The sequence below is a fragment of the Choloepus didactylus genome, chromosome 14, assembly GCF_015220235.1.
Source record: "Choloepus didactylus isolate mChoDid1 chromosome 14, mChoDid1.pri, whole genome shotgun sequence".
Classification (NCBI taxonomy): Eukaryota; Metazoa; Chordata; class Mammalia; order Pilosa; family Megalonychidae; genus Choloepus; species Choloepus didactylus.
In genome coordinates, this window is record NC_051320.1 from 75,638,459 (window position 1) to 75,663,346 (window position 24,888).

At 39.5% G+C, this 24,888-nt stretch overlaps 1 protein-coding gene across 4 annotated transcripts in view; it reads right to left on the bottom strand.

Moving 5' to 3' along the window:
• ENPP2 (ectonucleotide pyrophosphatase/phosphodiesterase 2) overlaps positions 1 to 24,888 on the bottom strand; it is a 100,376-nt gene that overhangs the window by 15,497 nt on the left and 59,991 nt on the right. For 3 of the 4 annotated variants that reach the window (XM_037802795.1, XM_037802796.1, XM_037802797.1), the window contains exons 12-19: positions 19,747 to 19,855; positions 16,913 to 17,038; positions 13,664 to 13,695; positions 12,813 to 12,940; positions 10,722 to 10,809; positions 10,472 to 10,559; positions 5,669 to 5,853; positions 3,168 to 3,219 (exon numbers count right to left, since the gene is read on the bottom strand). In XM_037802795.1, the coding sequence (XP_037658723.1) occupies positions 3,168 to 3,219; positions 5,669 to 5,853; positions 10,472 to 10,559; positions 10,722 to 10,809; positions 12,813 to 12,940; positions 13,664 to 13,695; positions 16,913 to 17,038; positions 19,747 to 19,855 (808 nt within the window). Of the gene's footprint in view, positions 1 to 3,167; positions 3,220 to 5,668; positions 5,854 to 10,471; positions 10,560 to 10,721; positions 10,810 to 12,812; positions 12,941 to 13,663; positions 13,696 to 16,912; positions 17,039 to 19,746; positions 19,856 to 21,737; positions 21,894 to 24,888 lie in introns of all 4 variants that reach the window. The other variant, XM_037802798.1, reaches the window with a different exon arrangement.

The following is a 24,888-nucleotide window of genomic DNA, read 5'->3' on the forward strand; positions in this document are numbered from 1 at the left end:
TGGAGGAGGGCACATGGCTTTAGAGTCAAAGAGACCGGCAGTCAAATCTCAGCTCAGCTCTTTATATTAAGCTCTGTATCTCTAACTTACCCTCCCCAAGCCTCACTGTGACATTACAGTGTTGAGAGGCAAAGTAAGATTTTAGTAAAGAACATATGCTCTACTTCAATATCAGCAAAGAATATTGGTAGACAAAGGCTATTAAAATTCAGTTTCTCTATTCCATCAAATTCATCTTAAATCCTACTATAGTCATATACAATTGTACTATGTATTGATTTCTTCCAAGTCTTCCCCAAAACATGCACACACGTGCGCATTAATCCACACAGACACAGGGGTGCATCTCCTTTCTTTAGCACAGCTAGCATCTGTGGCGAAATAACAAAAGTGAAAAACATTTCAGAATTGAGAAGAACCTTGGAGATTATCTCTCTAGCTATATTCAGGACTTTGCTTTAAAGGTAACAGGAATTTCCAATGTTGAAGGCATTTTTCTGTCCAAATTTACATCTCATTGTGTGTGACAATGGACCAAACATATATAAGTGTTAACATAATTTTTAATTCATTTTTTACCAAGATAATACTGCTACCTAAGACAATTTAAAACATTTCTTGTAATAATATATTTCAACAGAAGACCAAGATGAAAATAAATGGTGGATTACTTTTATAGGAAAAATTGTATCTGGCTAAAATGCTTAAATTGCTTTGTTATGAGAGATTTAATAATTTCCATTCCATCCATTCATTTGTTCATTGATCAATTCAATGTCTCAATGAGTTTTTAATGTTTCAGTAAAGTTTGCCATTACCTTAGAGACATATAAGCCAGAAACAACAGTCATGCAATTAAAATCTACAATCCACCATCTATCTAAACATATTTTAGCAAGCAGTTTAGAACACTGTTTAAAAATTATATTTTCTTCCTCTTCATTTTAGCAATGGACTTTATAGGAAAACATTGCCTAAGATTAATTTACTATACCTCTCTCTTATTTCCTAAAATATTCCTCAGGTTGTTTGCCACATGGAATATACAGCTTTTGCACATCTCTTTTCTACAGACGTATCAGTGATTTTGATGGCCTATGACATTCAAACAGTTGCATATGAATGTTACAAGGGAAATAACCAAATTAAATGCAGGAATTCTTTTTTACCAGACAGAAATGTTTTACTACCATGAATAGTCAGAACTTAAATCAGCAAAAGCCTGGGAGTTCAATAAATGCTATTACAACTAATGATTTCACTGGTAACTTTTGGAAGAGAAACATCTCATTACTATTTCTCTGCCTTGATGACTGAATATTTGAATCATGAGCCACCAACCCACTGGTCCTGGCAATGTTCCAATTTTTCTAATTATTATGATACTATGATGATTATGACACTATGATATTATGACACTATGATTCCATAGGAGCTAGGTGTCAAGCATTTCACATCACTGGTAGAGTTTGCGAAGGATTTGTGTACTCTTCCACCAACTAAGCCCTATCTTCAAAGCTGTGTTCATTCAATTGTATACCAAAGGGTCTGTGTGTTCTATGATCAAAGCAGAAGGGGGAAGGGTGGTGATCCAGGAAAGGGAAGGAGGAGGCAGATGAAGATCTTTGAAAAGAGGGAATATAAGTCAAGTAAATAAGATCTTATACTGCCTTCCTCAGCTTCTACTTAATCAGATTGTAAACCATGTGTATGATAAACATGATAAACAAAACCATATGTAAGCTAATAAAGTCAGTAAGAAGAAAGAACATTCCCAGTCATTACTTTGCAAAGTTGGGGAGATACAACAGTATGAGGTTAATGTATAATTTTTAAAAAGATGACACAAAATAATATAATTAATTACAATTCTGGGAATAATTTATTTCTGGGTAGCTCAATGCTTACCATTTTAAGCATGAAACTACTTTATTTTAGCCATTTGAGGAGAATCTCTCTAAACAACCCCTTGCCCTCATAAACAGAGATTTAATACAATTTTTTTTTTTTTGCTTTATTACAAAACTATACTGACATTACCAATATTAATTACAATCCTGTGCACAAAAGTGATGCTTTCAGGAGGATTTGACTGTGCGATCTTTACAACATGACTTGGGACTGCTGTGTTTGAATTCTATCATCTTTTTAATAAATTTTTAGTCATTCCCCCTTGCTGTTACAACATGCTATCCCATCTACCGTAGTAATTTGTATGGGTCTTTCCCTCTCCTATTTTCTTCCAATTTTCCAGAATTTCAAATTCAGAAAATAGGGCTAGTGTGGTTCCCAGTTATTCACTGCCCTTCTTGTAAGACCATAAATGCCCACCGACTGCCACTGACGGCCACCAATTACAGGACAGCATCCCTGTGGGGAGACTATACTTCTCTGTCCCACCAGCACCCTGTGCTCGGATTTGGCCAGGGAACTGTGAATGGAAGTGACACATGCTTTACTATAAAGCAGAGGGACTAAGCCCATTGCATGGCATTTCCATTCCTCTTTGCCCTCTGCCAGGAAAAAGGCATGTCCTGGATAGGGTCTGTTCCTGCATCCTGGACTCCAGAATAAACAGTGTACATGGGCAGGGCCACACTGGGCCTACAGCAAGCAAGAAATACATCCGATTTCTTGGTACAAATTGCTGGGATTTGGGGCTCTCCCTCCCAATCACCCACCATAGCATAACCTTGCAAAGTTAACTAATACATGATTGCTATCATTGCATATAAAATAAGAGGAGAACAAGTTGGGGTTCTTGTCAAGAGAGAGTTCTCATTCAGTTCCTTCTGTGTATCTCTCCCACCACAGCATACACACTGACTTTCTAGAAAGGTGAACTTCAGTACAGCTACCAGCTGTTATCATTTATAACTGTGACCACAATTTCTTTATAAGAATTCCCATCACCACCGTAACTTAGGACCCATTAGATACAGAATGCATGTCTGTTTTTCAGAGGGTTTAAAAGCTATTGGAGGGATAAAGTGAACTGAATTTTTCTATTATACAGCTACCTTTTTGGAATATAATAAACCAGCAGCCGGCCAGATATAAAAATCACTTTGCAATCTAAATTATAATTTTAAAATATATTGTGCCGACTCCATAAGGTAAGAATTTTCTTCAGTTTTTGAAAACTATCCTTTGCATAAACCCCTTACCTTCTGTACACCCTTTTAGAGGAAGGCATTTGTTGAGTCCATCCAATTTGTTCTTCATGTGTGAAAAACAGAAAAGGAAAAAAAAAAAAAAAAGCATATCAGAAATGTTCTGTCTTTCCTGTACTCTTCTCTCTACTTTGCACCTTGACTCAAGTTAAAAGGGGATCCTAAGCTCCATCACTAAGCATAAGCCTCATTGAGGAATTATTATTTTACCTCAAACGAACATTTTAGGTTCCACTTCCTAGTAGTACTAAAGCCATGTGCACCTTCTTGAATCTCTTCACAATTCTGTTTCCTTTTCTTAAAATTGTGGGTAATCATGGTACAAACTTCCCATCTTGATAATGATGATTATTTTGAAAGATAATATATTAGAAACGCACCTCAATTTTTTCAGATTAATCCCAGGTCCACTTAAGTGATTCCTATACTGGTTTATGAAATCACTTTTTCCAAAGCTGAAAAGTAGTGACTCAGCAACACTACCCCTCACTACCTATCTTGAGGCTACTCTAACATATGTGTACAATAAAACATTTGTAATAACGTCTATTGCAGCACTTTTTGTAAGGGATAATGTCAGAAAAGACCAAATGTTCTCAAATAGGAAAATGAATGAGATTATGGTATAGTTATACAATTAAATACTATTAGCAGTAAAAAAGAATTCAAATTTCATGTATTAACATGCACAAATCTCAAAAAGATGAGGAAAATTATAGAATTCATATAGTATAATAGCATTTATATAAAAATTTACAGTATGCAAAATTATACTATGTATTATTTAAGGAAACTATACTAAAAATTACTGAAGATATTATTTAAGAGATACATGCTACGGAGTAAACATATAGAGACACATATATTCAAGATACTAGTTACCTGAGGTAGAAAGGAGAGGGGATAGAGTGGGGGATACACATGGAGCTTCAACTAAATTTGTAATGTTTGCTTTCTTACAATGTATGCACAGAGATATTCATTTTATTAGACTCTATACCTTTTCAGAATGCCTGAAAAAGGTTTTTCAAGAAAAGTAAGGTCATTTTGGAGAAACCCATAAACAAAGTAAAGGCAATCCAGAATTTCTCTAAAATGGTTTAGGGAGAAGATAGCCCAAAATTTCTTGATCTCCAGAAGGAAGGTAATTCCAAAAACAGTGTACAACTAACAGATTCCTCTAAAACTCTATCTGGGATCCTTTTCAAAGGATGACCTTTTCAAATGACCTGTCTTATAGAAATTAGACTCCTTGTTCCTGTCAGAAGAAAAAAGGAAGAAGGGGAACAAAAACAGGGAAGGACAAAGTGCAAACTGAATTTCTCCAGTGGTGAGCCCCCCCAAACTGACTCCTAGACCCCTTAGGAATCCTGGAAGGTAGTAAATGGAAGGAGAAAGGGGGGGTGGGGGATGGAATAGGACAATTTTCAATTGTTCTGAGGTCTGACAGAAAAATCACACATCTACCCATAATAATACCATACAGACAGAAACATCAGATTTCCCTGCTTTAGACTGGAATCACATCAACTCAGTGGGGTAACACGGGTTACTTCCTATTTATCAGAAGTGCTGACTGGCAACTCTACAGGTCTTTGATCAATATATTTCAATAAGCAAGCTATTGCAAAGCGTTTGAAGTCTGTTTGGAATTCAAAAACAACCAAAACATGGTGTGCTGGGTAGTCTCCATTTCCACCTGAGATCCATTTTGCAGTCTCCCTCACTGTGGCCTCTGCCCGGAAATGCTGCCCTCTAGGGACTGCATCGAAGAGGAAGCCTGCCCTCCGCTTCCTGTTGGGCTTCACTCGCAGGAGTCTAAAGGGAGAGGCAGTTCCCTCCGTGACTGGCTGCAGTGGATTAGCAGTGCCCCTCTACCAAATACCACAGTTCCTTCCCACACTGCTCTCTTTCCACGTTGTGGCAACTGCTCCGTCCCTTCACCCTTCAGACCAGGAGGGATAACCTGCTAGCCCCAGGGTACATCACCATCCCCCGTGGCATCCTTCAACCCTGCCGAGCCTTTGGAAATAGTGCTCTCTCGCTAAACATAATAGAAGCTGCCCTGTAAAACCCTTTAAAAACCTCTACTGCACAGGCCAGCTATCTATTTCCTTTCAGGATCCTGAAAAATACACACACAATCCATGGTTGAAAAAAAAGAAAATCCTTTCATTGGGAATTCTGACTCCAGAGAATAGCATCATGAATTCTATCTTTTGCCCTTCATTGTCAATTCCTGTGCTATCCAATATTCCAATATGGCAGCCATGAGCCCTTTCAACTTAAACGTAAAGTAATTAAACTAAACAAAATGAAAAATTCCTCAGTCACACTAGCCACATCGCAAGTGCTCAAAAGACACACATGGCTAGTGGCTGCCACTTAGGACAGCTCAGAGATGGACCATTTTCATCATCACAGAAAGAGCTATTGGACAGCACTACTCTACACCCAACAAGCTTCCCCATGATAAACACAAAGATTATTTCTACCTTTGTCTCCACCTTATCATCACAGATGCAGCCCAGATCAAAATCAGACTGAAGGAATGTAATCCCTGGATAATTGGGCCTGGTCACTTCCTCTGGCATGGTTGGCCTGAAGGTATTAGTACGTAGGAGATGATTCAAACTTCCATGGGTCCCGTTATTAGGAGCTGGCTTCAATCCCAGGAGATCTGATGAAAGAAAAGGGGCCAGGTGCTTCTTAAATGGTTTTTTTTTTTTTTTAGATGAGATAATATTTTATTTTTTATAGATTTTTATATTTTCTAAATTTTCTATAGTTTATTTTTTTTAATTTAATTTTATTGAGATTGTTCACATACCATACAATTATCAAAGATCCAAAGTGCACAATCAATTGCCCATGGTACCATCATACCGCTGTACATCCATCACATTTTTTTATCAATTTTCAGAGCATTTTCATTACTCCAAAAAAGTAATAAAGACAAAAAAAGAAAACTCATATCCTCCCATACCCCTAACCACCCCCCCCTCCATTATTGACTTATAGTATTGGTATAGTACATATGTTACTATTGATGAAAGAATGTTAAAATACTACTAACTTTAGTACATAGTTTGCAATAGATACATATTTTTCCCCCGTATATCCCTATTAACTTCTAGTTACAGTGTCATACATTTGTTCTAGTTCATGGAAGAGATTTCTAATATTTGTACAGTTAATCATGGACATTGTCCACCACAAGATTCACTGTTTTATACATTCCCATCTTTTAACCCCCAACTTTCCTTCTGGTGACATACGTGACTCTGAGCTTCCCCTATCATTCAGCATTGTTAGTTATTCTGACAATAACATGCTACCATTACCTCTGTCCATTTCTAAACACTTAAGTTCAACCTAGTGGAACAATCTGCTCATAATAAGCAACTACTCCCCATTCTTTAACCTCATTCTATATCCTAGTAACTTATATTTCATGTCTATTAAGTTTACCTATTATAATTAGTTCATATCAGTGAGACCCTGCAATATTTGTCCTTATGTGTCTGGCTTATTTCACTCAATGTAGTGCCCTCAAGGTTTCTTCATCAATCTTTTTTTTTAAAGATGGTTTTGTTCACCCACCATACTTTCCATCCTAAGTAAACAATTGATGGTTCCTTGTAAAGTCATATATGTATGTATTCACCACCATCACCATTTTCTATATAAGGACATCTCCATTTCTTCCACAAAGAAGGAGGAAGAGTCAAAGAACATAGAAAGACAAAAGAAAAAGAAAAAGAAAGAAAAAAAAATGACAGCTAAGAAAGCAACAAAAGGAAAGATAGAGTTAACCTAAAGTAGAATAAAAGAGTCAGAGAGCATCACCAATGCCAAGAATCCCATACCCCTCCCTTATGTCCCCCTCTTAAAGGCATTTAGCTTTGGTATATTGCCTTTGTTACATTAAAGGAAGCATAATACAATGTTTCTGTTAACTAGAGTCTCTAGTTTGCGTTGATTGTATTTTTCCCCTAATACCACCCTATTTTTAACACCTCGTAAGGTTGCCATTCATTTGTTCTCCCTCATATAAAAACGTATTTGTACATTTTATCACAATTGTTGAGCACTCTAGGTTTCACTGAGTCTCTGTCTTTCCTCTTTCCTTCTGGTATCCCACATTCTCCTAACCTGCCTTTTTCAACCATACAGTCATCTTTGTTCAGTGTACTTACATTGCTGTGCTACCATAACCCAAAATTGTGTTCCAAACCTGTCACTCCTGTCTTTTCCTGTCTGTCTGTAGTGCTCCCGTTAGTATTTCCTGTAGGGCAGGTATCTTGTTCACAAACTCTCCCATTGTCTGTTTGTCAGTGAATATTTAAAATTTTCCCTCATATTTGAAGAACAGTTTTACTGGATATGGAATTCTTGGTTGGTGGTTTTTCTCTTTCAGCATCTTAAATATATAACACCACTTCCTTCTTGTCTCTACAGTTTCTATTGAGAAATCCGCACATACTCTTATCACGCTTCCTTTGTATGTGATGGATCACTTTTCTCTTGCTGCTTTCAGGATTCTCTGTCTTTGATGTTTGATAATCTGATTATTAAGTGTCTTGGCATAGTTCTATTCAGATCTATTCTGTTTGGGGTATGCTGCGCTTCTTGGATCTGTAATTTTATGTCTTTCATAAGAAATGGGGAATTTTCATTGATTATTTCCTATATTATTGCTTCTGCCCCTTTTCCCTTCTCTTCTCCTTCTGGGACCCATGACACATACATTCATGCACTTCATGTTGTCATTCAGTTCCCTGAAACATTGCTCTTATTTTTCCATTCCTTTCCCTATCTGTTCTTTTGTGTGTAGGATTTCAGGTGTCTTGCTCTCCAGTTCCTGAGTGTTTTCTTCTGCTTCTTGAGATCTGCTGTTGTATGTCTCCATTGTGTCTTTCATCTCTTGTGTTGTGCCTTTCAAGTCCATAGATTCTGCCAGTTGTTTTTTCAAACTTTCAATTTCTACCTTATGTTTGCCCAGTGGTTTTTTTTTTATAGCCCTCATCTCTTTTGTTATATCTTCCCTGAACTCATTGATTTCGTTTTCTGTTTGATTTAGCATATTTCTTTGAAAATCTTTAATAGATTTTTTTCATTAAAGTGAAATAATATCTCAACTGTATCGTGATTTAGGTGTAAGTTTGTTCCTCTGACTGGGCCATATCTTTGGTTTTCCTAGTATAGATTGTAGTTTTCTGTTGTCTAGACAGATTTTCCTTGGTTACCCCAGTCAGATTTTCCCAGACCAGAATGGGTTCAGGTCTCAGAATGGGCTTATATTCAGGTTGTATCTTAGAAGAATGACAGACTTTCCTGTGAGGTCTCCAGTCATGGTGCTTTTCCTAACCTGCCCAGCAGGTGGCACCTGTCAGCCTGTCGCTCCCGACTGGTGTAAGGAGATGTAGCCCCTTCACTTTCTGATTTGACTGTTTTCCCCCAGGCTCTGAGGTCTGGTTCTGAAGGGAAAGCTGGGGCCCCACCTCATTACTCTTAGGGAAGATACACCCCCTAAGGAATTACTATTTGCATTTGAATTGTCTTTCTGACTCTGTTATCTCTATCCCTGTCTGGGTCAGAGTGCTGCAAACTGAAAATGACTGAGGCTCTCTCCACTGAAAATGGCTGCAGCTGTCTTCTCTGAGACCCTAGGTTGAGAAAGAGAAAAAGGGACAGAAAGCCCCCTTTTAGAGCCAGTACATGGCCCTCCAGTTTTACTCGTCAGTCAGAGGTAACACCTGGTATTCTGGGCTCCCCCTCCCAGGACAGATGAGACTTCTGGTTCTTTAAGATCAGTCATCACTAAAAGCCTTTGCTTGTTGGGGGTCTGTAGCTTGTATTCAGCAGTCCATACTGTTAATTGAAACCCCAGTTGGAGCTTGGTTGAGCTATATTTGCTTGCTGGGAGAGTGCTGCTTTTTACCACAGCGAGGCTTTGCAGCTAAGCCTGCCGTGGGGGGAGGAGCTCCCGGCACAGTTCAGCAGTTCTTACTTACAGATTTTCTTCCGTGATTTCAGGCATTCCTCCCAACCCAGGTTGGTGTACAATGTGTGGACAGTCACGGTTGTCCCCCAGCAGTTATTCCTAATTATTTACTAGTTGTTCCTGGTTGTTCATTAGTTGTTACAGGGGACTAACTAAATTCCACTTCTCTCTATGCCGCCATCTTGCCATCCTCCTCTTAAATGTTTTTTTGATGAGGTAAGGTAAGAATCAAAACTATTCAGCTTCTAACAGCCTGAATGTTCTGAACACAAATCAGAATCGGATGAAACAAAACTAAGATGGTAGACACCCCCTTCTTATTTCCTGAACCCTTTTAGCCTGATGATGTCTTGCCTCAGCTTTCTCAAATAACCATATTCCATGCTTGACCACAGGGAGAGATATGCCCAAAAAAGAAAGAGTGAAGGAATAGGGCCTTACTCAGCTATTGCCTATGTCTGTGATAGTTACAACCAAAGAGGAAAAATGGGGCCATAGTAGCACCACTTTCCTGAACCTCTATGGGCCTTTTTAATCCCAAATTTCAAAACAAGACTTGCAATCAATAAATAGTCACAAGTGTGCCCTCTAATGCACTCTACAGAAGAATGGGGGCAAGAGACAGCTTTGGCCCTGGGCCTTGAAGCACCGCTGTGAGATGAACAGGCCGATTTCATAGCAAGTGAATGGTTGCCAAGTGGGCACACAGTGACTTGCCTAAGCTGAGAGGCAGGGCAGGGGAGAGCCAGCAGCCAAGCTGGGAAAAGAACCCAGGAGTCCCGACTCTCAGACTCCCCCTCTAACCACCAGCCTGGCACTCCTTTGCTAAATAGGAAAAGTTGTCCTCATTCAGGAACTAAAAGCTCAAGGAAGAAAAATAATTAGAAGTACATAAATAGCTGGCCAGGATACATGCTGGCAAAATTTTCAGTGGGCTGCAATGTTAAGAGATGTAGGTGGGAAAAAGTTCTGTGCCGAACTCTTGCTTCACCAGGTCTCTGACCAGCGGTGTCAAACTGTAATGCTATGTTGGATCAGTCAGAGGCTGCCAAGAGCAATACTGTGAAAACTCCCCATTAGTCAACTGCTGAAGGAAGACAAAGAAGCCTTAGAAGGAAATGATATTCTGTCCTTCCAACCAATAGTCAAGTTGCAGCGCTTTGATGACAGTAGGGGTGGGAAGGGATGAGGTAGTCCCAGAAAAGAGACACCCCATTCCTTTCTCTGACACTGAGGAAGTTCATGTTAACTATAGATTGTTTCGTTAGTTTTGGTTAAATAAGTGACTTACCACACATAACATTGTAAAGTTCTATGTTTTCAAATGGAGGCACTTTAGTCTTGTACTTAAATGTTGGGCCATAACCTACAAAGACAGTCTTCCCAAAGAAAAGAAAAACAAAATGAATCACACATTGCCAAGGTCTGGTAGCAACTCTTCTTCTATTCACAAATACTACACTATGTCACTCACACCACCTGCCCCATCCTTTCCAAAAATCACTAAAACCTTTTTTCAATTCATGGTTCCATGATCATACCTGCATGCTGTTGACCTTGTTATCAAATCCATGGTCTCCCTGGAAAAAACATTTTCCTGATGGTTTCTTATAAACATCCATGGGTTTCCTACAATGAAGCAATTTTAAAATCAGTCAGGATTTCTCATGACATCACTCTGATAAAAAGCCAATTATAGTGCACAAAGAATCTCTAGGAAATAGTTTTATTTAAAAGTATATTTGTCTCTATTTGACTTGCATGATCCATGTGTTGATGAGAAGATGATGCTGTTCATTTTCCCAAGTGCTTTTGCTTTGACCATCACCCCAGGATAAATGGAAACCTATGAACAGTTTATTCTACTAGCGCCAAGGCTGTAAGATCCTCGTCTGCTAGGGCAGTGTTTGGTTCACTTCTGTATACACATTACTAGGCACAAAGCCAAGCACATAGTAGGCACTTTTTAAATGGTTAATTTTTAATCAGTGGAGATCTGTATTTTATAAAAATGCTGGCTTACAAAATCATCTATCAGTATATAAACCAGAGAATACAACTGAGTAGTAACTTAACAGTGATAGCAACAAAATTAGTAAAACCCCGGTCTCATGTAGACAATGTCTCTATTCAGAAATAAAAAATGGTACCATTGACCTCTAGACATCAAAACCATTTGACTTTCCTTCTTGTGGAAGGAAGACACCTTTTGCTTCAGTATCATATGGACCCTTTCCAAAAATTCACGTTTATTAATAAAAATATTTCCTATGTACGTACAGGGTAGATAGCACTAAAGTCAAGTGCTTTGGGGTAACCAAAGAAATGGAAGATATGGGCCCCCACTGTTAAGAAAAGTATCTTCAGCTTGTGATAATAAGATATGTAAATAACAGAACTTGACAGTACAAGAGTTAAATTAAAAAGGATTTTACTACTCATTAAAATGCCTGGCTTTGTCTATAAGAATAGCGTCTACCTCTGAGAAGGCAATTGCCCGCCTGTCATCATCTTTCATTTAACTTCTCAAATCCTGTGTTTCATTCAGCTTAATTTACCAACTGTCCCCTACGTTGGGTTTGCCCTCTCTTCCAAGTGGTCCCATATAAAAAAGTCCTGCAGAGAACTTTATCAGCCGAGCCTTATAGGTCACATCTTTGTAATTTTTTTATAAAGACTCCCTATGTCTATTCTAAATGATTCCAATATTTCTAGTCTTCATATAGCTCTCTTCATAATCCCATATATTTAACTCTTAATGTACTCCCCTGTGTAGTTACAGAAGGATATTTATGCATTTGTCACATGTGGCTTTCCAAGTGTTCCATATGGATACAAGTATCTAAAGGATCAAAATTTTCTCATTTTCCTTCTCTTATTTTCCCTTGTAATGCAGATTACCTTCCTAGAATGCATGTAGGGTTTGTTCAATTATTGTTTACAGACTGATTCACAACACTTTTCTTGAGATTGGAGTAAGAATGAATGAGGGAAAGTTGCTGCCAAGTCTGTGTGATAATGGATAATCCTTTCACGATTAACTCTTTGTAAGAGGTTATCACATTCAGAGGCTTTCTACCTATTCAGAAACAAGGAATAATTTCTTCCATATTGAACACCCCCTATCAGAGCGTGACCTCCTAAGCAATTACTTCTTTTCCTAAATTGTGGGAGAGTCTTTTGTAATGTAAAAGAAGGCAAATACCTGAACTATTTAAGGCAATGTAAAACACACAACAACAGAGGTTTGAAGATTAACATTTTCTGAAGTCCTCTATCAACATTACCACAGGCAAAGTCTGGTCAACTGAGACCAAATCAGCCCAATATCCTAAGGCAAGGTCCCAGTCATTCTCTTGTCTTACTCAAGTACAGAGAAAAGAAGCTAGAATGTAAATTCCAAAACTAAAAGAGACAGACAGACACACAGGTACATACACACGAACGTGGCGCTGCATCACCTCACCTCTAATTGTTTAGAGTACAGAACTTTGGAAACAGATTTCCAACCGAGATTCCATTTTCCTAACCTTGTTCCTCTTTCTAATTGCAAAGGACCTTAAAGCATTCCAGTTGCCAAATCAATTTGCTGGCTGTCAAGATGAGAAAGGGACAGTCCATCCCCAGGTTACCTTGCGACGTGCCATCTGCGCTCCACCAACAGATGAATGTCTTCAATCCTTCTGTTGTTAGCATAGTGCAAACGTTTGGGAAGGTGCTGCTTCATGTAAGCCTTAAAGTGCTGATCTGGCTTTTTACACTGAAAATAGAAATGGAAGTTGGACTTTATATGGAATGATTTCTTGAAAAAGTCCTCGAAATTCCCTCTCTAGAAAGTTGGAGGGTTGACTTAAAGTGAAAAGCTGGTTAGTGAATAAATGGAACTTGTTACCCCCTATCAAATAATACCCGCAGAAAACAAATAGGTTCACAAAGGTATTAGATAACTTTGGCTATGAGACAGCAGGTTATCAGAGCAGGGGTAGGAATTTTCAAGATATATTCCCAGCTCGTGAAACCATCAGTGAGCACAACCCAAACTCCAAGGCCTTTCCCAACAGCTTCAAGTCACAGGTGGGAGGTGGTGCAGGAAGACTGGAGACCCTGTGTTCAGACTGAGGTGATTTATGTGCTCTGTGCTTTTTACATCACCGTCCGGGATCGGGGACCCAGGATGGGCAGATCTGTTTCAGGGAGAGCAAAGATTTGTTCACCCATGAATGATTACTTTTCAGTTCTAAAGGAAGGATCAAATCATCTCAGTTAACATCATTGCCAAGGCAATTAGGGGCCTGCAGCTGTTCACAGGCTGGAGGTTTTGCATACTCTTAGGGAAACAAATATACAGGATGGCAGGGCAGCGAGGAAAATGCCCCTGGGCCCCACTGGGTACTCAGGAGTCCACTGTCCCGGGTCTAATTCACCACAGGACGGGAGCGTCTGGAAGCTGGCCTGAGGCCAGGGGCCTGGTGACTTCACTTACCGTGAGATTAGCGATGATGGCTTTAGGGTCATCTATTCAAAGAGAGAAAGAGATGGTGATAGTTATTGAGAGGAATCTTTTTTTTTTTTTTTTTTTTTTTTAAACAAGACATTCTCAATTCTTTCTCTCTTTACCCCCAGAAGGGCTATCACTTTAACGTTGTGCTGAAAAAATACATACAATTGCCTGAAGGTATTTAATATTTCAGTAAGGGAAATGCAGCTAAAGAGGACCAGATCCTATAGGAAGTAAACTGCTCTGCTAGGTTCTGGAAGGGAATTCCTGCTTTTACAGCACCAGGACACTGCCTGGTAAATTGCCTCTTTAAGTTCCCCAGATGGTCCTGCCGGAGCCTCAACTCAGTTTATTTGCAACTTAATGTCAGGAATTAAACTGGGCATCTGGGACTTTTAATGCAATTTCCTATTTATCTGCAGATCTTTGACAGAAGTCATCATTCATCTTAAAGATGGATCATTTAATCCATTGACTTATTTTTTTAGAGGGAATTTTGTGTCCTCAGTAATGTCATGGGTCTAATTACATAGCTGGCTGCTCCTCCCAGGCAGGCACACACGTATGCACCTCCTTTATTTTCACTACAGCAAACAAAGGAGATCTTAGTCAATACCCTAAATTAGCTGAAAGCAAAACTATGTAAATGATGGCTGGGTATTAACTGCAGACAACATTGTATTATCTAAAGGTCCCCTTTCGAGGGGTGTGGGGAGAAGGAAGAGATTGTAGGTTGGTTGGATTTTGTTTTGCTTTCAAATAATTTGCTTCAGTTGGTCATTATGGCAGCAGCAGCAAAAGGTTCAGAAGAGATCAAATGCCGTGCTGTGGCTCTCCCTGGCACTCGCCAGCACAACAGACCTTGTCATTTTCATCTGCAGCTGTATCCCTGGTACCTGCCACACAGCAAGCACTCAATGAATATCTGTCAGGTATTTGTTCATATTTGCTAAAAACGCATGAAAAAAGCTTGCATTGGGGGTATAAATATAAATACCCACAAAGACTATTTGCAGAATATTAGTTCTAAAGCCAGGGAATTCAAAGCTAAAATGTGGATTACGTTCTACTCCAGTTGGGACTAAATTTTACTCTCATTTTAATGGTATACAAAAAAGTAATAATGGTTATAATAATGGCTAACATGAATTGAGTCCATACCACATGCCAATCTCTCTATGGGAGCTTTGCTGGCACTTTTCTCTCTGGTCATTCACAACATCCCTGAGAGGCAGATAATGTCAGTGCCCTCACTGAATCAGTAAGTATTCAGAAGGGCCAAGAGTCTGCACACTGGGACCCAAGCAATCTGACTGAGCAAGCCATCACTTTTAATCGCTACCCTCTTTAACCTCACAAACTGCGGTCCTCCAAGGCACCAAACAGGGGAGTCCACATTCTTAGATAATGAAGAGAAAGAAATAGCACAGCGCAATCGTGCTCAGATGAATCTCAAAAGCTAGGCAAAGAATTATGAGGAATTATTAGATTACTCCTAAATCCATGTTAAGGAGGCCGATCCTGCAGTTCTGAAGTCCCTCAGCCTTCTCTTGCTAACAGTCCTCTGTGTGAGGAGAAGAGGTCTTCAGCACGGTGTGGTGGTTCAGAATCAGGAAATTTGAGTTCAAATCCCAGATCAGCCATATTCTAGCTGTGCCATATTCCAAGCAAGTTACTTTACCTGTCTCTGAGCCTTTATTAAGGAGAATATGGTATGTATCACACAGGGCCACTGGAAGGATTAAATGAGACTGTGTGCATATCTAGCTGAAATAGTGATGTGAGGAGACATCATCACAGCTAACAATTATATAACCTTGACTATGCGCTAAACACTAAGTACACACATGCACATCTAATCTCTCATTTGACTTCAACAATCCTTATTTTACAGATGAGGAAACCGAGGCACGGCGTTTAAGTAGCTTGCCCACAGTCACAGAGATAACACCTGACAGAGCCAGGATTTGAACCCAAACATTCCGCCACCATTGTCTGTGCCCTTGACCACTCCCCTCTACCACCTCTCACAAAATGAAACCCCGTATGTGAAAGCGTTTAGTAAAATACAAAGCATTTAACTATTGGTAGTTCTTATTTCCTTGGCCCCAGGAAAGTTTCCCCCCACCCTAAAACAACCTCCCCATTATATTTACTGATGTCTGAAATGCCTTTCAAAATAAACAAAACCTTTCTTGCACAAACTTTCAAGTGTGAACACTAAGATCAAAGGTGCCAGAGTGACCAGTGCTCCGTCTTTGGCGAAGGCCCTGCTGTCTCAAGCGGACATAGGAGAAGCAAGCAAGGACACTGAGGACAGGAAAAGGCACAGAAAAGAGAAGCCATCAATTCTCTGTTTATTTCACAACGTTGCCTGGAGCTAACCTTGGAGCATGTCCCATGTGTGTTGACTCAGGAACGTAATTTGGGAAAAACAATTTTCCCATGTTTTCAGCTTGGTGTCAATGGTTTCTGATTCCCAAGGCTAAAAGCTCCAACATTTGTCCCCACCACCACCCAAATGCTGTATTTCTCCAATAAAACCGCGGACTTCTCAAAAGCCAGGCAGACAGCACCTAAAACATCTTAGTCCACAAATTAAAGCTCTTGTCAGTGGCATGTCATAACCTGAATGGGTAAAATATAAGCCGCAAGATTACTCTTTTTTTTAATTTTATTTCTTATTTTCAAAATAGCTGCTGCTCTCCAAGGCTTAATGTTTTTCCTCCTGGGTTCTGCCAATTTTCAAAAGTAAGAAGGCTCCGAAAGTCTCCTAAGGAACATTCGGGGTCAGACTGTGGTTCTGACAAGCCTGTCATGGACCCTGCAGTTTCAGTGAAAGAGCAAGCTTGAAACTCTTGTTCAAAAGTTCTTCCTTTGTAAACAAAAATCGATGGTTATAAGCATGCCTCAAAGTAAGTGCATTTTCCACATGATAAAAACAATAGCAAATATTTATGTAATGCTACTATGTGCTAGGAACCATTCTAAATGTTGTAGATACATAACTATTTACAACAACCCTATAAGGTAGCTACTGCCATTATCATCCCCCATTTTTTTCAGATAATAAAACTGCGGCTTAGAGAGCTTCAGGAACTTGTTCAAGACCATACAACTAAGAAATGGTAGAGCCAGGACTTGTACCCAAATATTCTAGTTTGGGAAACCAAACTATTACCTACTCCATTGTGTTACCGCTCTAACAACTCAAAATTTTAAGAAACAACTTACATTTAGCATTATTGCTAAATTTGGATCGAATTCTTCCTAGAGTTCCAGGCACTAAAAAAATATCATCCACATTTGTCAAGTAATTGCTCAAGAACTCAGTTCTATCACATGTGACATCTTCCATTCCTGTGGGGAGAAGGAAAAAAAAAAGTAATTTTCAGGCAATCTTGAAATTAAAATCTTAGCACAGACACAGAAGATAACACCCAGGCATCCCGTTAATTAGTTTTTAACAACTTAATGAGAGGCACTCTCTCTTTTGAGTTTTCTTAACTTGACTTTAAAGTTTTAAATGCTACTTTAAGTATCTTTCACAAGACGATTTTGCCACATCGTCTTGCAAGCATTAGAAGATTGAAAATGTATCCTCCCAATTATCATTTCAAGTCATTCAGCAAGAACAGCCAAGACAAAGGAAGTAACCATGATTAAAAAAAAAAAAGTCTATTTACATAATCATTATGAAAAAGATCTACTCTTTAAAAAAAAAAAAAAAACTGCCAAGATTGCTTCAAACTCTTCCCCAGTTGGGGGTGGTGTCCATAACTGGAATATACAATTCGGTGTCTCTTTCACAAAATGTCATTGTCCCGCTCTCTAATATATCTCCTGTCTTGAGGACATAATCACCAGTCCTGGCTGTCTCCATTGGTGGCCTTGGATGTTACTGACAAAACAATGTTGGCAACAAGAGATGAGAAAGAAAAATGTCAGCCCAGTGACCACCCAAACTGAAAAACAAAATAACCCAGAAATCAAGTTGTAAACAATGTACTCAGGCAGAATTGAAAGCTAGCAACCAGAATACAAAAAGAGGTCTAGGTAGGGAATGTTTTTAACCAACAAATAGTCCTCTGCCCTAAGATTGGTTTCCTGGCTCCCATCCAAGGATAATTTCTTCATCAATGTTAAAAATAAATAAATACTCAAATCTTAGAGACAGAGGCTTATTGAGACCTTTGTTGTCATTTTCACAATTTATGAGATGATTTGGGATTTGCAGGTTAAAATACTGCTTTGCATAATTCATCACCATGAATAATCTCTAAAAGGGAAACGAAGTGATACTATAAAGGACACCCTAAGGTTTTCGAATAAAGACATATAATCCAGAGTGGTCCACATCTGGTAAAATTCAAATTATCACCTTCTGGGATCCCAGATCCAGGCATTTTTACAATATATATATAAATTGGTATGAAAAGAGGGAAACATATGGAGAAATGTACTCCAACATACCACAAAAGTTATATATCCTGCCCTTTTACTTTTAAACCCTGAGGAAAAAGTAAACACAATAAACAGTCACCATGTGCTAATACAGTGTTACCCCAGGAATCTAGGAAGCCACACTTGCGCTACCCCAAAGGGTTAACAATCAACCTTGCTTTCAAAGACAGCCAAGCCCTGTGCTCAGTGCTGCTCAGGCTTCATCACCCTTCACTCTCCAGACCCGCTCTGTGAAGCATCTGTCAATGTTCTTATTCTATAGATGAAGAGACTGAGGCTTGCAGAGGCCACCTAACAAAAAGTGGACAGCATCACATAGCACTTAGGTGGCACCGTGCAGTTTGAACTCCCTTCATCCTGACTCCAAAGCTTGTGCTCTGAAAACCAAGCCCATACTACTTTTTAAGAAAGATATGTTGTGGCTTCCCAAAACCAAACGAGTCCACTCATCTCTGAAGCCTGCACACTGGCAAGACAAGGTTTAAATCCGTGGATGGCCTCAACGATGTTCCAGCACGTGACTCCTCAGAACCTATCTGCTTCTTAGACATATGGCTCCAACAGGTGACCAAATGCTTTGACACCTCTGGGCAACTTAAACAGCATCAGCCATGTCACATGCTCCACATTCCCTTTCCTGTCTGCAGCTCGCCACTAAGCCAAACTTACGGAGCATGATTTTGCAGAGGGTAGCATTTAGTCCCTGCAGAGGAGCAAGTTAATCCCAGCGGCTTTTTTGTACTTTCTCATAGATCTACCCCTGGAAGTATGTTCTGGAACGAAATCTTTGCCTAGGGAGATTTGCCTGTCATTCTTAACAGAGCTGCCACAGATCATACCCAAAGAGCCAACCAATTTTCTTCTTCCAAATCCTCCGCTAAAAGGGGGCATCCCAGTACTCCAGAGTCACTACTGCGATTTGATAGTTCTGGAATGCAAGAGCCCCTCTCCAGAACTGTCTCCACACCTGGGAAATAAGAATGCTCTCTAAGCTCCCCACCCCCACTCCCAGCTCTATAATTAAATAATATTTACAATGCTCTTGATCACCTCAAAAAAGTGGTCATGAATTTCTCTTTTTAAAGTAACTTCAAAAAATTGTTTCTTCCTCTCTTTAACAGCCTTCTCTATTCTAGCAGTACCCTCTGGTTTTGGCCTTGAATTCCCTCAGTGAATAGAAACTCTTTTACTTATATGCTACTTCTTTGACAAGAATTCTATCTCTGCTTCCTTTTCATATTTGGATTTATTTTTTCACCACATCAACTCGGTGGGCTCTTTTTGGAGATGTGGTTGGCAGGGACCATGCACTGTCACCTAATGTCACATTCACAGGGAAGCAACTAACAGCACAAGCAAATTGCCAGCAACACTTGAACAAGAGACAGAGTTTTGTAGAACAGCCTTTCCTGGAAAGAATATGGAGATAGAGCAAAATGAACCCAGGGTCCTCTCAAGACATACTTTGGAGTCATGGCCTGATGATTCCTTTCCCAACCTGAAGATAGGGGAACCAATTGACAGCAACCGGAGAGGGCAAAGATTCCTTTCTACAACCCAACATTTATGTTTCTACCCTATTAGAAAACAAAACAAAGTTTTACCGTGGTCTCCAACAAAGATGACATTTACACAGCGATGCAGATTTAATTGTTTCAGTCCATCCATTAATTGCCCCACAATCTTGTCAATTTCCCTCAGAGGATTTGTCATCTGGAAAAAGGAGCAAGTTAGTCCCCACGGCGTCAAGTTTCTCACAGATCTTCTACCCCTAGAACATTCTGGAAAGAAAATTTTCAGCCCAGAGGCAGAGCTTTGTCTAGGGAGATTTGCCTGCCATTCTTAACACAGATCTGGTCTTTGAAGAGAAGACAAATACCAGAAATATTATCAAGGACAATTCTTTTTTTAGAGATATATGGCCTTTCTAAAATGTAACAATGTTCTTAAAACACAAGAATTTTGAGAATGAGCAGAAAGTCAGATGGATAAGCCTCCGGTTCCCTGGTTGAAATTACAGTAGGCCTTGAGTCATGGCAAGAAGATGGAGACTAAGCGAATCAAAAGCAGTTCTGAAATGGTAACCTTCCACTGGATGTTGAATTCGGACATCATTAATACGATGGGTCCATCTTATGTTCCAAAGAACTTCACTGTCAATTTCTGAGATCAATAGCTTCCTAATGGAAGAACCTATTCTGAGAAAGAAGCTGCTTCTCAATCTAGTTCCTTTCAAGCCGATCTTGAGTGAAGTAAGAATTTACAAGAGTCCTAACCAACAAAACCACTGAGTTTGTTCTAGAAGCCTTCGTATTTAGCCTCACAAAGAAAGAAAACTCAGTTCTCTGAAGAATATTTCTAAAACCTAAGAAACATAACTCATCTCTCATTTTCTTGCTTCAAACGGAAGGTTCTAAAAGCATGCACAGAGGCCTGCCCTCTCGCTCTCATCTCTAACTATGCAATGGAAAGATTTTCAAGAAACATCTCATCAGACAACAACTCGACGGTACTTAAGATGACTTTCACAAATTAACTATGAGCAAACACAAACACCCACAATGACTAAGAACAGAAGGGATCAGTCAACATAATACTCTCTTCCATCAGCATCATTGTAGATTAATCAAGACCTTTCCTTATGTCATTTCATTGCCAAAATCAGGTATAAATATTTTTTTTCTTCATTCAGGAGTTGGTATTTCACTTCCTACCACAAAGAGTAGATCACAATTGAGAGCTTCAGGATGATATGTGCAGCATAATCTGAAGAGGCCAACAAATGAGGACCACATGGAATTTGCCTCTGAGGAAACCATCCTCTCCTCTAAGATCTTTGTCCAAACAAAGATATACCAAAAGCACAACATATGTCAAACCCTGGCAATGCCTGACTCAGCCTTACACAGCAGGACCTCTCAGGTAAGATCTCATGTCTGCTTCTTAGTGATCAGTCAGACAATCACAAGATACTGCTTCAGTAGCATTTGAAGGTTTCAGGAAAAGTAAAAACATATAGTTTGTTCTGAGAGTACTGGAGAGAGAAGATGACTCATATCTCTATGAGAAAGAAAATACAACTATATCTGCTCATTGTCTTCTCTTTGCTGTTTCAGCCATCCCCTTCTCTTTAATCTAAGACCTTGTTTTACGTCCAAAGGTAGAGACCACTAGTCTAAGCCAATTTCCTATTGATTTCTATTCTACTTTGTCTTTGAGGACCCTTCCCTATACCTTGCTGGGTAGCCCTCTAAGAACCAGGGCTACAAACCATTGGGATTAATTTTGTGAAAAAGTGCAAGCAAAACCAATAGCTTTCTTAACAGTCACTTGAGCCTAAATGTTAATACTAGTTTTAAGTTATCTAACTCCAGAGAAGGGAAAGAGCTCCTTTCTCCTGTCTTATTGGGAGTTCAGGAAGTCTTCAAATTAGTGTTAACCTCTGAAGTACCAGATTCTTTCAGACTTGAAGCCAGGGACAATGCAGCAGAGTTCTCCTAAAACTCATTCACCGGATTTTCAAATCAAGACCCTGAAGCAAACCTTCAACTCAAACCTGCCCGCCACAAAGCTTTGGAACAATGGATAAACTTACTTTGTCCTGGCGAGTTTCCGCAGCATAATGATCCATCCTATGTAATTTTCTTCTTCTTTTCTTTGGAGGAGCAACTGGTCTTTCCTGTCTCCTCTTAGGGGCAACCTTCCTCTTAGGTCTCTTAGCCGGAGTAAGAGGTGAGCCATAACTACTCTCCTGTACTGGCGGATAGAGATGTCTGGACTCAGAAGCCGTCTGTCCCTCTGGGTCAGATAACAAAGCTCACACTCTGCCATCGGGGGTCAGCAGAGTCTTAGTTGGAAAGACTAAAGCTCCTTCACTGAGAAAAAGTTGGTATAAGGGATGATTGAGGGCACTCTATAGAGAGAGGTCTCCTGAATCGATCTCAATGCTGTGGTCACAGTGTCTTCACTGGGAACAAGAATATATTTGAGGAGAACCTAGTCAGGTGGGTTTCTGCTGGCTGAGAGCCTCCTCCCAGATACACCTGAAGGTGACACAGTGGACAAGTTCTGTATTCCGTAACTCCTACATCAGGGAGAGACTGGTTCATGGTTATGGAAAGTTCCCCACTTACAAAATACTAGCTTAAAACTGAACCAGAATACTAGTCACTTGGCCATTTCAAAGTGACAATTAGGGTTTATGTGGGTGGTTCCAGTTCAGAATCTGACAAGTATCTGTTAATGCCACCAAATGTATCAGAGCAACTGTCACCTTCATGGCAGGTATCAGGAAAAAAATTTAAAAGCCAAGTATGGAATAAAACATAGCAAGTGATACTCCTTAGTCATAAATGCATCTCTACAAATCAGGACTTTCAGCAGGAAACAGAACTTCTCACTGACAGTTTAGGCTTCCAAAACAGAGGAAGTCTAAGCCAAAGGATAATCACAAATAGAACTGAATTTTTAAAATTCTTTTTGAAAAAAATCAAGAAGTCATCAAGATCTCTTCATCTTTGGTATGCATATGAAGAAAGAGTCCACTTATCCTGTCACCAGAAACCTCCAGAGTGTGGCCATGTTATGCATTTTGTTTTGAAAATCCAGAAAGCAATGAAGGCTCACACATAAACTGAGTAAGGACGAGAACCTTTTGGAACCTCCAAATGTTGGAGAAAAACAGCCCCCTGATTTACTGATGGTGCAAAGGTGAATTAAAGCAGCAAGCCCTACTGTCTGCCTAGCTGACTTCTCTCGGTGGGACTGTTTAGAGAGTCATTCAGATGCAGGAAGGGGCAGGAGGAGGGTCAATGTTAGTGTATCCAAGGAGGCTATCTGCCATGCGATTTCACTGTTTCAAGGGCAAGCGACTGCAAAGGCACTTCGGTTTCAGTCTCATCCTCCCTCTCTCCGGCGGAGCAACTGAAAGGCACAACCCCACAGACTTCGGGGTTTTTAAAAATGCTTCTAGCTTTAGGCAAAATCTCCACAAGAAGAGCAGTGAAAGGAAAAAGAGGGTTTTTCCATTTCATGGTCACTGAATACATTCAGCTAGAGCGCTCAAGTCTGCCGATCAGACACTAGGCCATTTGCAAGAGACCCTGACATTCCAAAGACTCCAAAGGCGAGCCCTGCCAATCGCAGCAGGTTAGAGGGGCAGCAGGAAAGACAGAGTTTAGTCAAAACAGGTGTTCACCCAGGGATTATGTTGCATGTATTTCCTCTTTCAAATGTTAGAGGTAGATGAAGGTTAAGTTCTCATTGATCAGCCATACTTTAGCCTGACTTGAGAAGATTTAGCCTGAGGTTATTTAGAGGATGGAGGGAATAGAAGGCCAAATTTCCCTGCTTTTCAGAAGGATATTTTGCCATCTGAAGGTAGGAACTAGCCAGCCAAAGCTCTGCCTCTAGGCCTGGAAGAGCAGCCGATTGAGGGTCACAGAGAAAGCATAGAAAGTCAAAAAGAAAGATTGCGCCAATGATCAAAAGCAAGCATATTTTTGAACATTCACCAGTACACTATGAAACCAGGAGTAATACACCATTTCTTGAAGTTATTAGCTCAACATTTGGTCATCTCATTTTTAGCCTTTGAGAAATAGTCCTGAAAACTTGTTCTCAAATATTAACCCAAAAAAGCACCAATGTAAATGAATTCTTATCATAGTACACAGCGTATTGCTAGACTCATTTCAATTAAACTTTAAATGCAAAGTATTTTCTTATTATATGTAAAAGAGAACGCATTACTGATTTTTAAAAATACTTTCAGCTTGTATAATCTTTTCACACACAACAGATGTATATGATGAATATATAATTATGTAAACCAATTAATCTATGCTAGAAAAGATGTTTTCTGGCTTGCTTTGGTTTCCTGTTTTAAAAGTGTAAACTACTTTGGTTTTCATTCATTAAGATAAGATTTCCTAGGATCCAATGAGAAATAGTTGAAATTTGAAAATTGTCTTATGAGAAGAAAGTAACTGGTTTACCATAACTGAAGAGACACTGTAAGGTATCCAATTAAGAGTGATTTACCCAGTGGATATATGAGAATACCCCAATTGCAATAAGTAGTAATGCTAAAAAGAACATAACATGAATACTTCCAATTCTTGACTCAAAAATACTACTGGAAAAATCCCTGTTTCCACATTTACAAGCAATTCTGGGCATAGAACCACCACTCCAGCAATTTAAAGCATCCTACGCCATGCTTCATTCCTCATTGCTCAGTATTTAAAGAAAAAATTGCTTGGTTCTTGATTAGAAAACACATACACATATACTTTCAAATCGGCCATTGTAACTAACTATATACATTAGATATCCAAAGATGTGCATAGGTAAAGAACGTTTGTTAAGCCACATCACTTTTAAGGAAATGAAGATCATAAGTTTTACCTCATCTATTTTGTTCAAAGTCAATTTTCGACATAAAGAAAAGGTCCTGTATGATTTGAAGATATTTACTGGCCACTTTGTTTATCCTCTGGAGTGAAAGTATCAAATGTTCCTGTGGGAAGAACTCTGGCTTGGGAGTCAGAAGTTCTGAGGTTCTGTCTCCAAGTTCACCATCTACCAGCCAAGTGATTTGGTGGCCTCAAATCTCTTTACATACCAGCCTCCTTCTTTTAAAAGTCACTAAACCAATCCATGTTTTGCCTACCCCACAGGGATTTTTAGGGAATTCTGCCCAAGCAAAGTTGAGCTTTTAAATAAGGCACATGGAACTGCTTAGT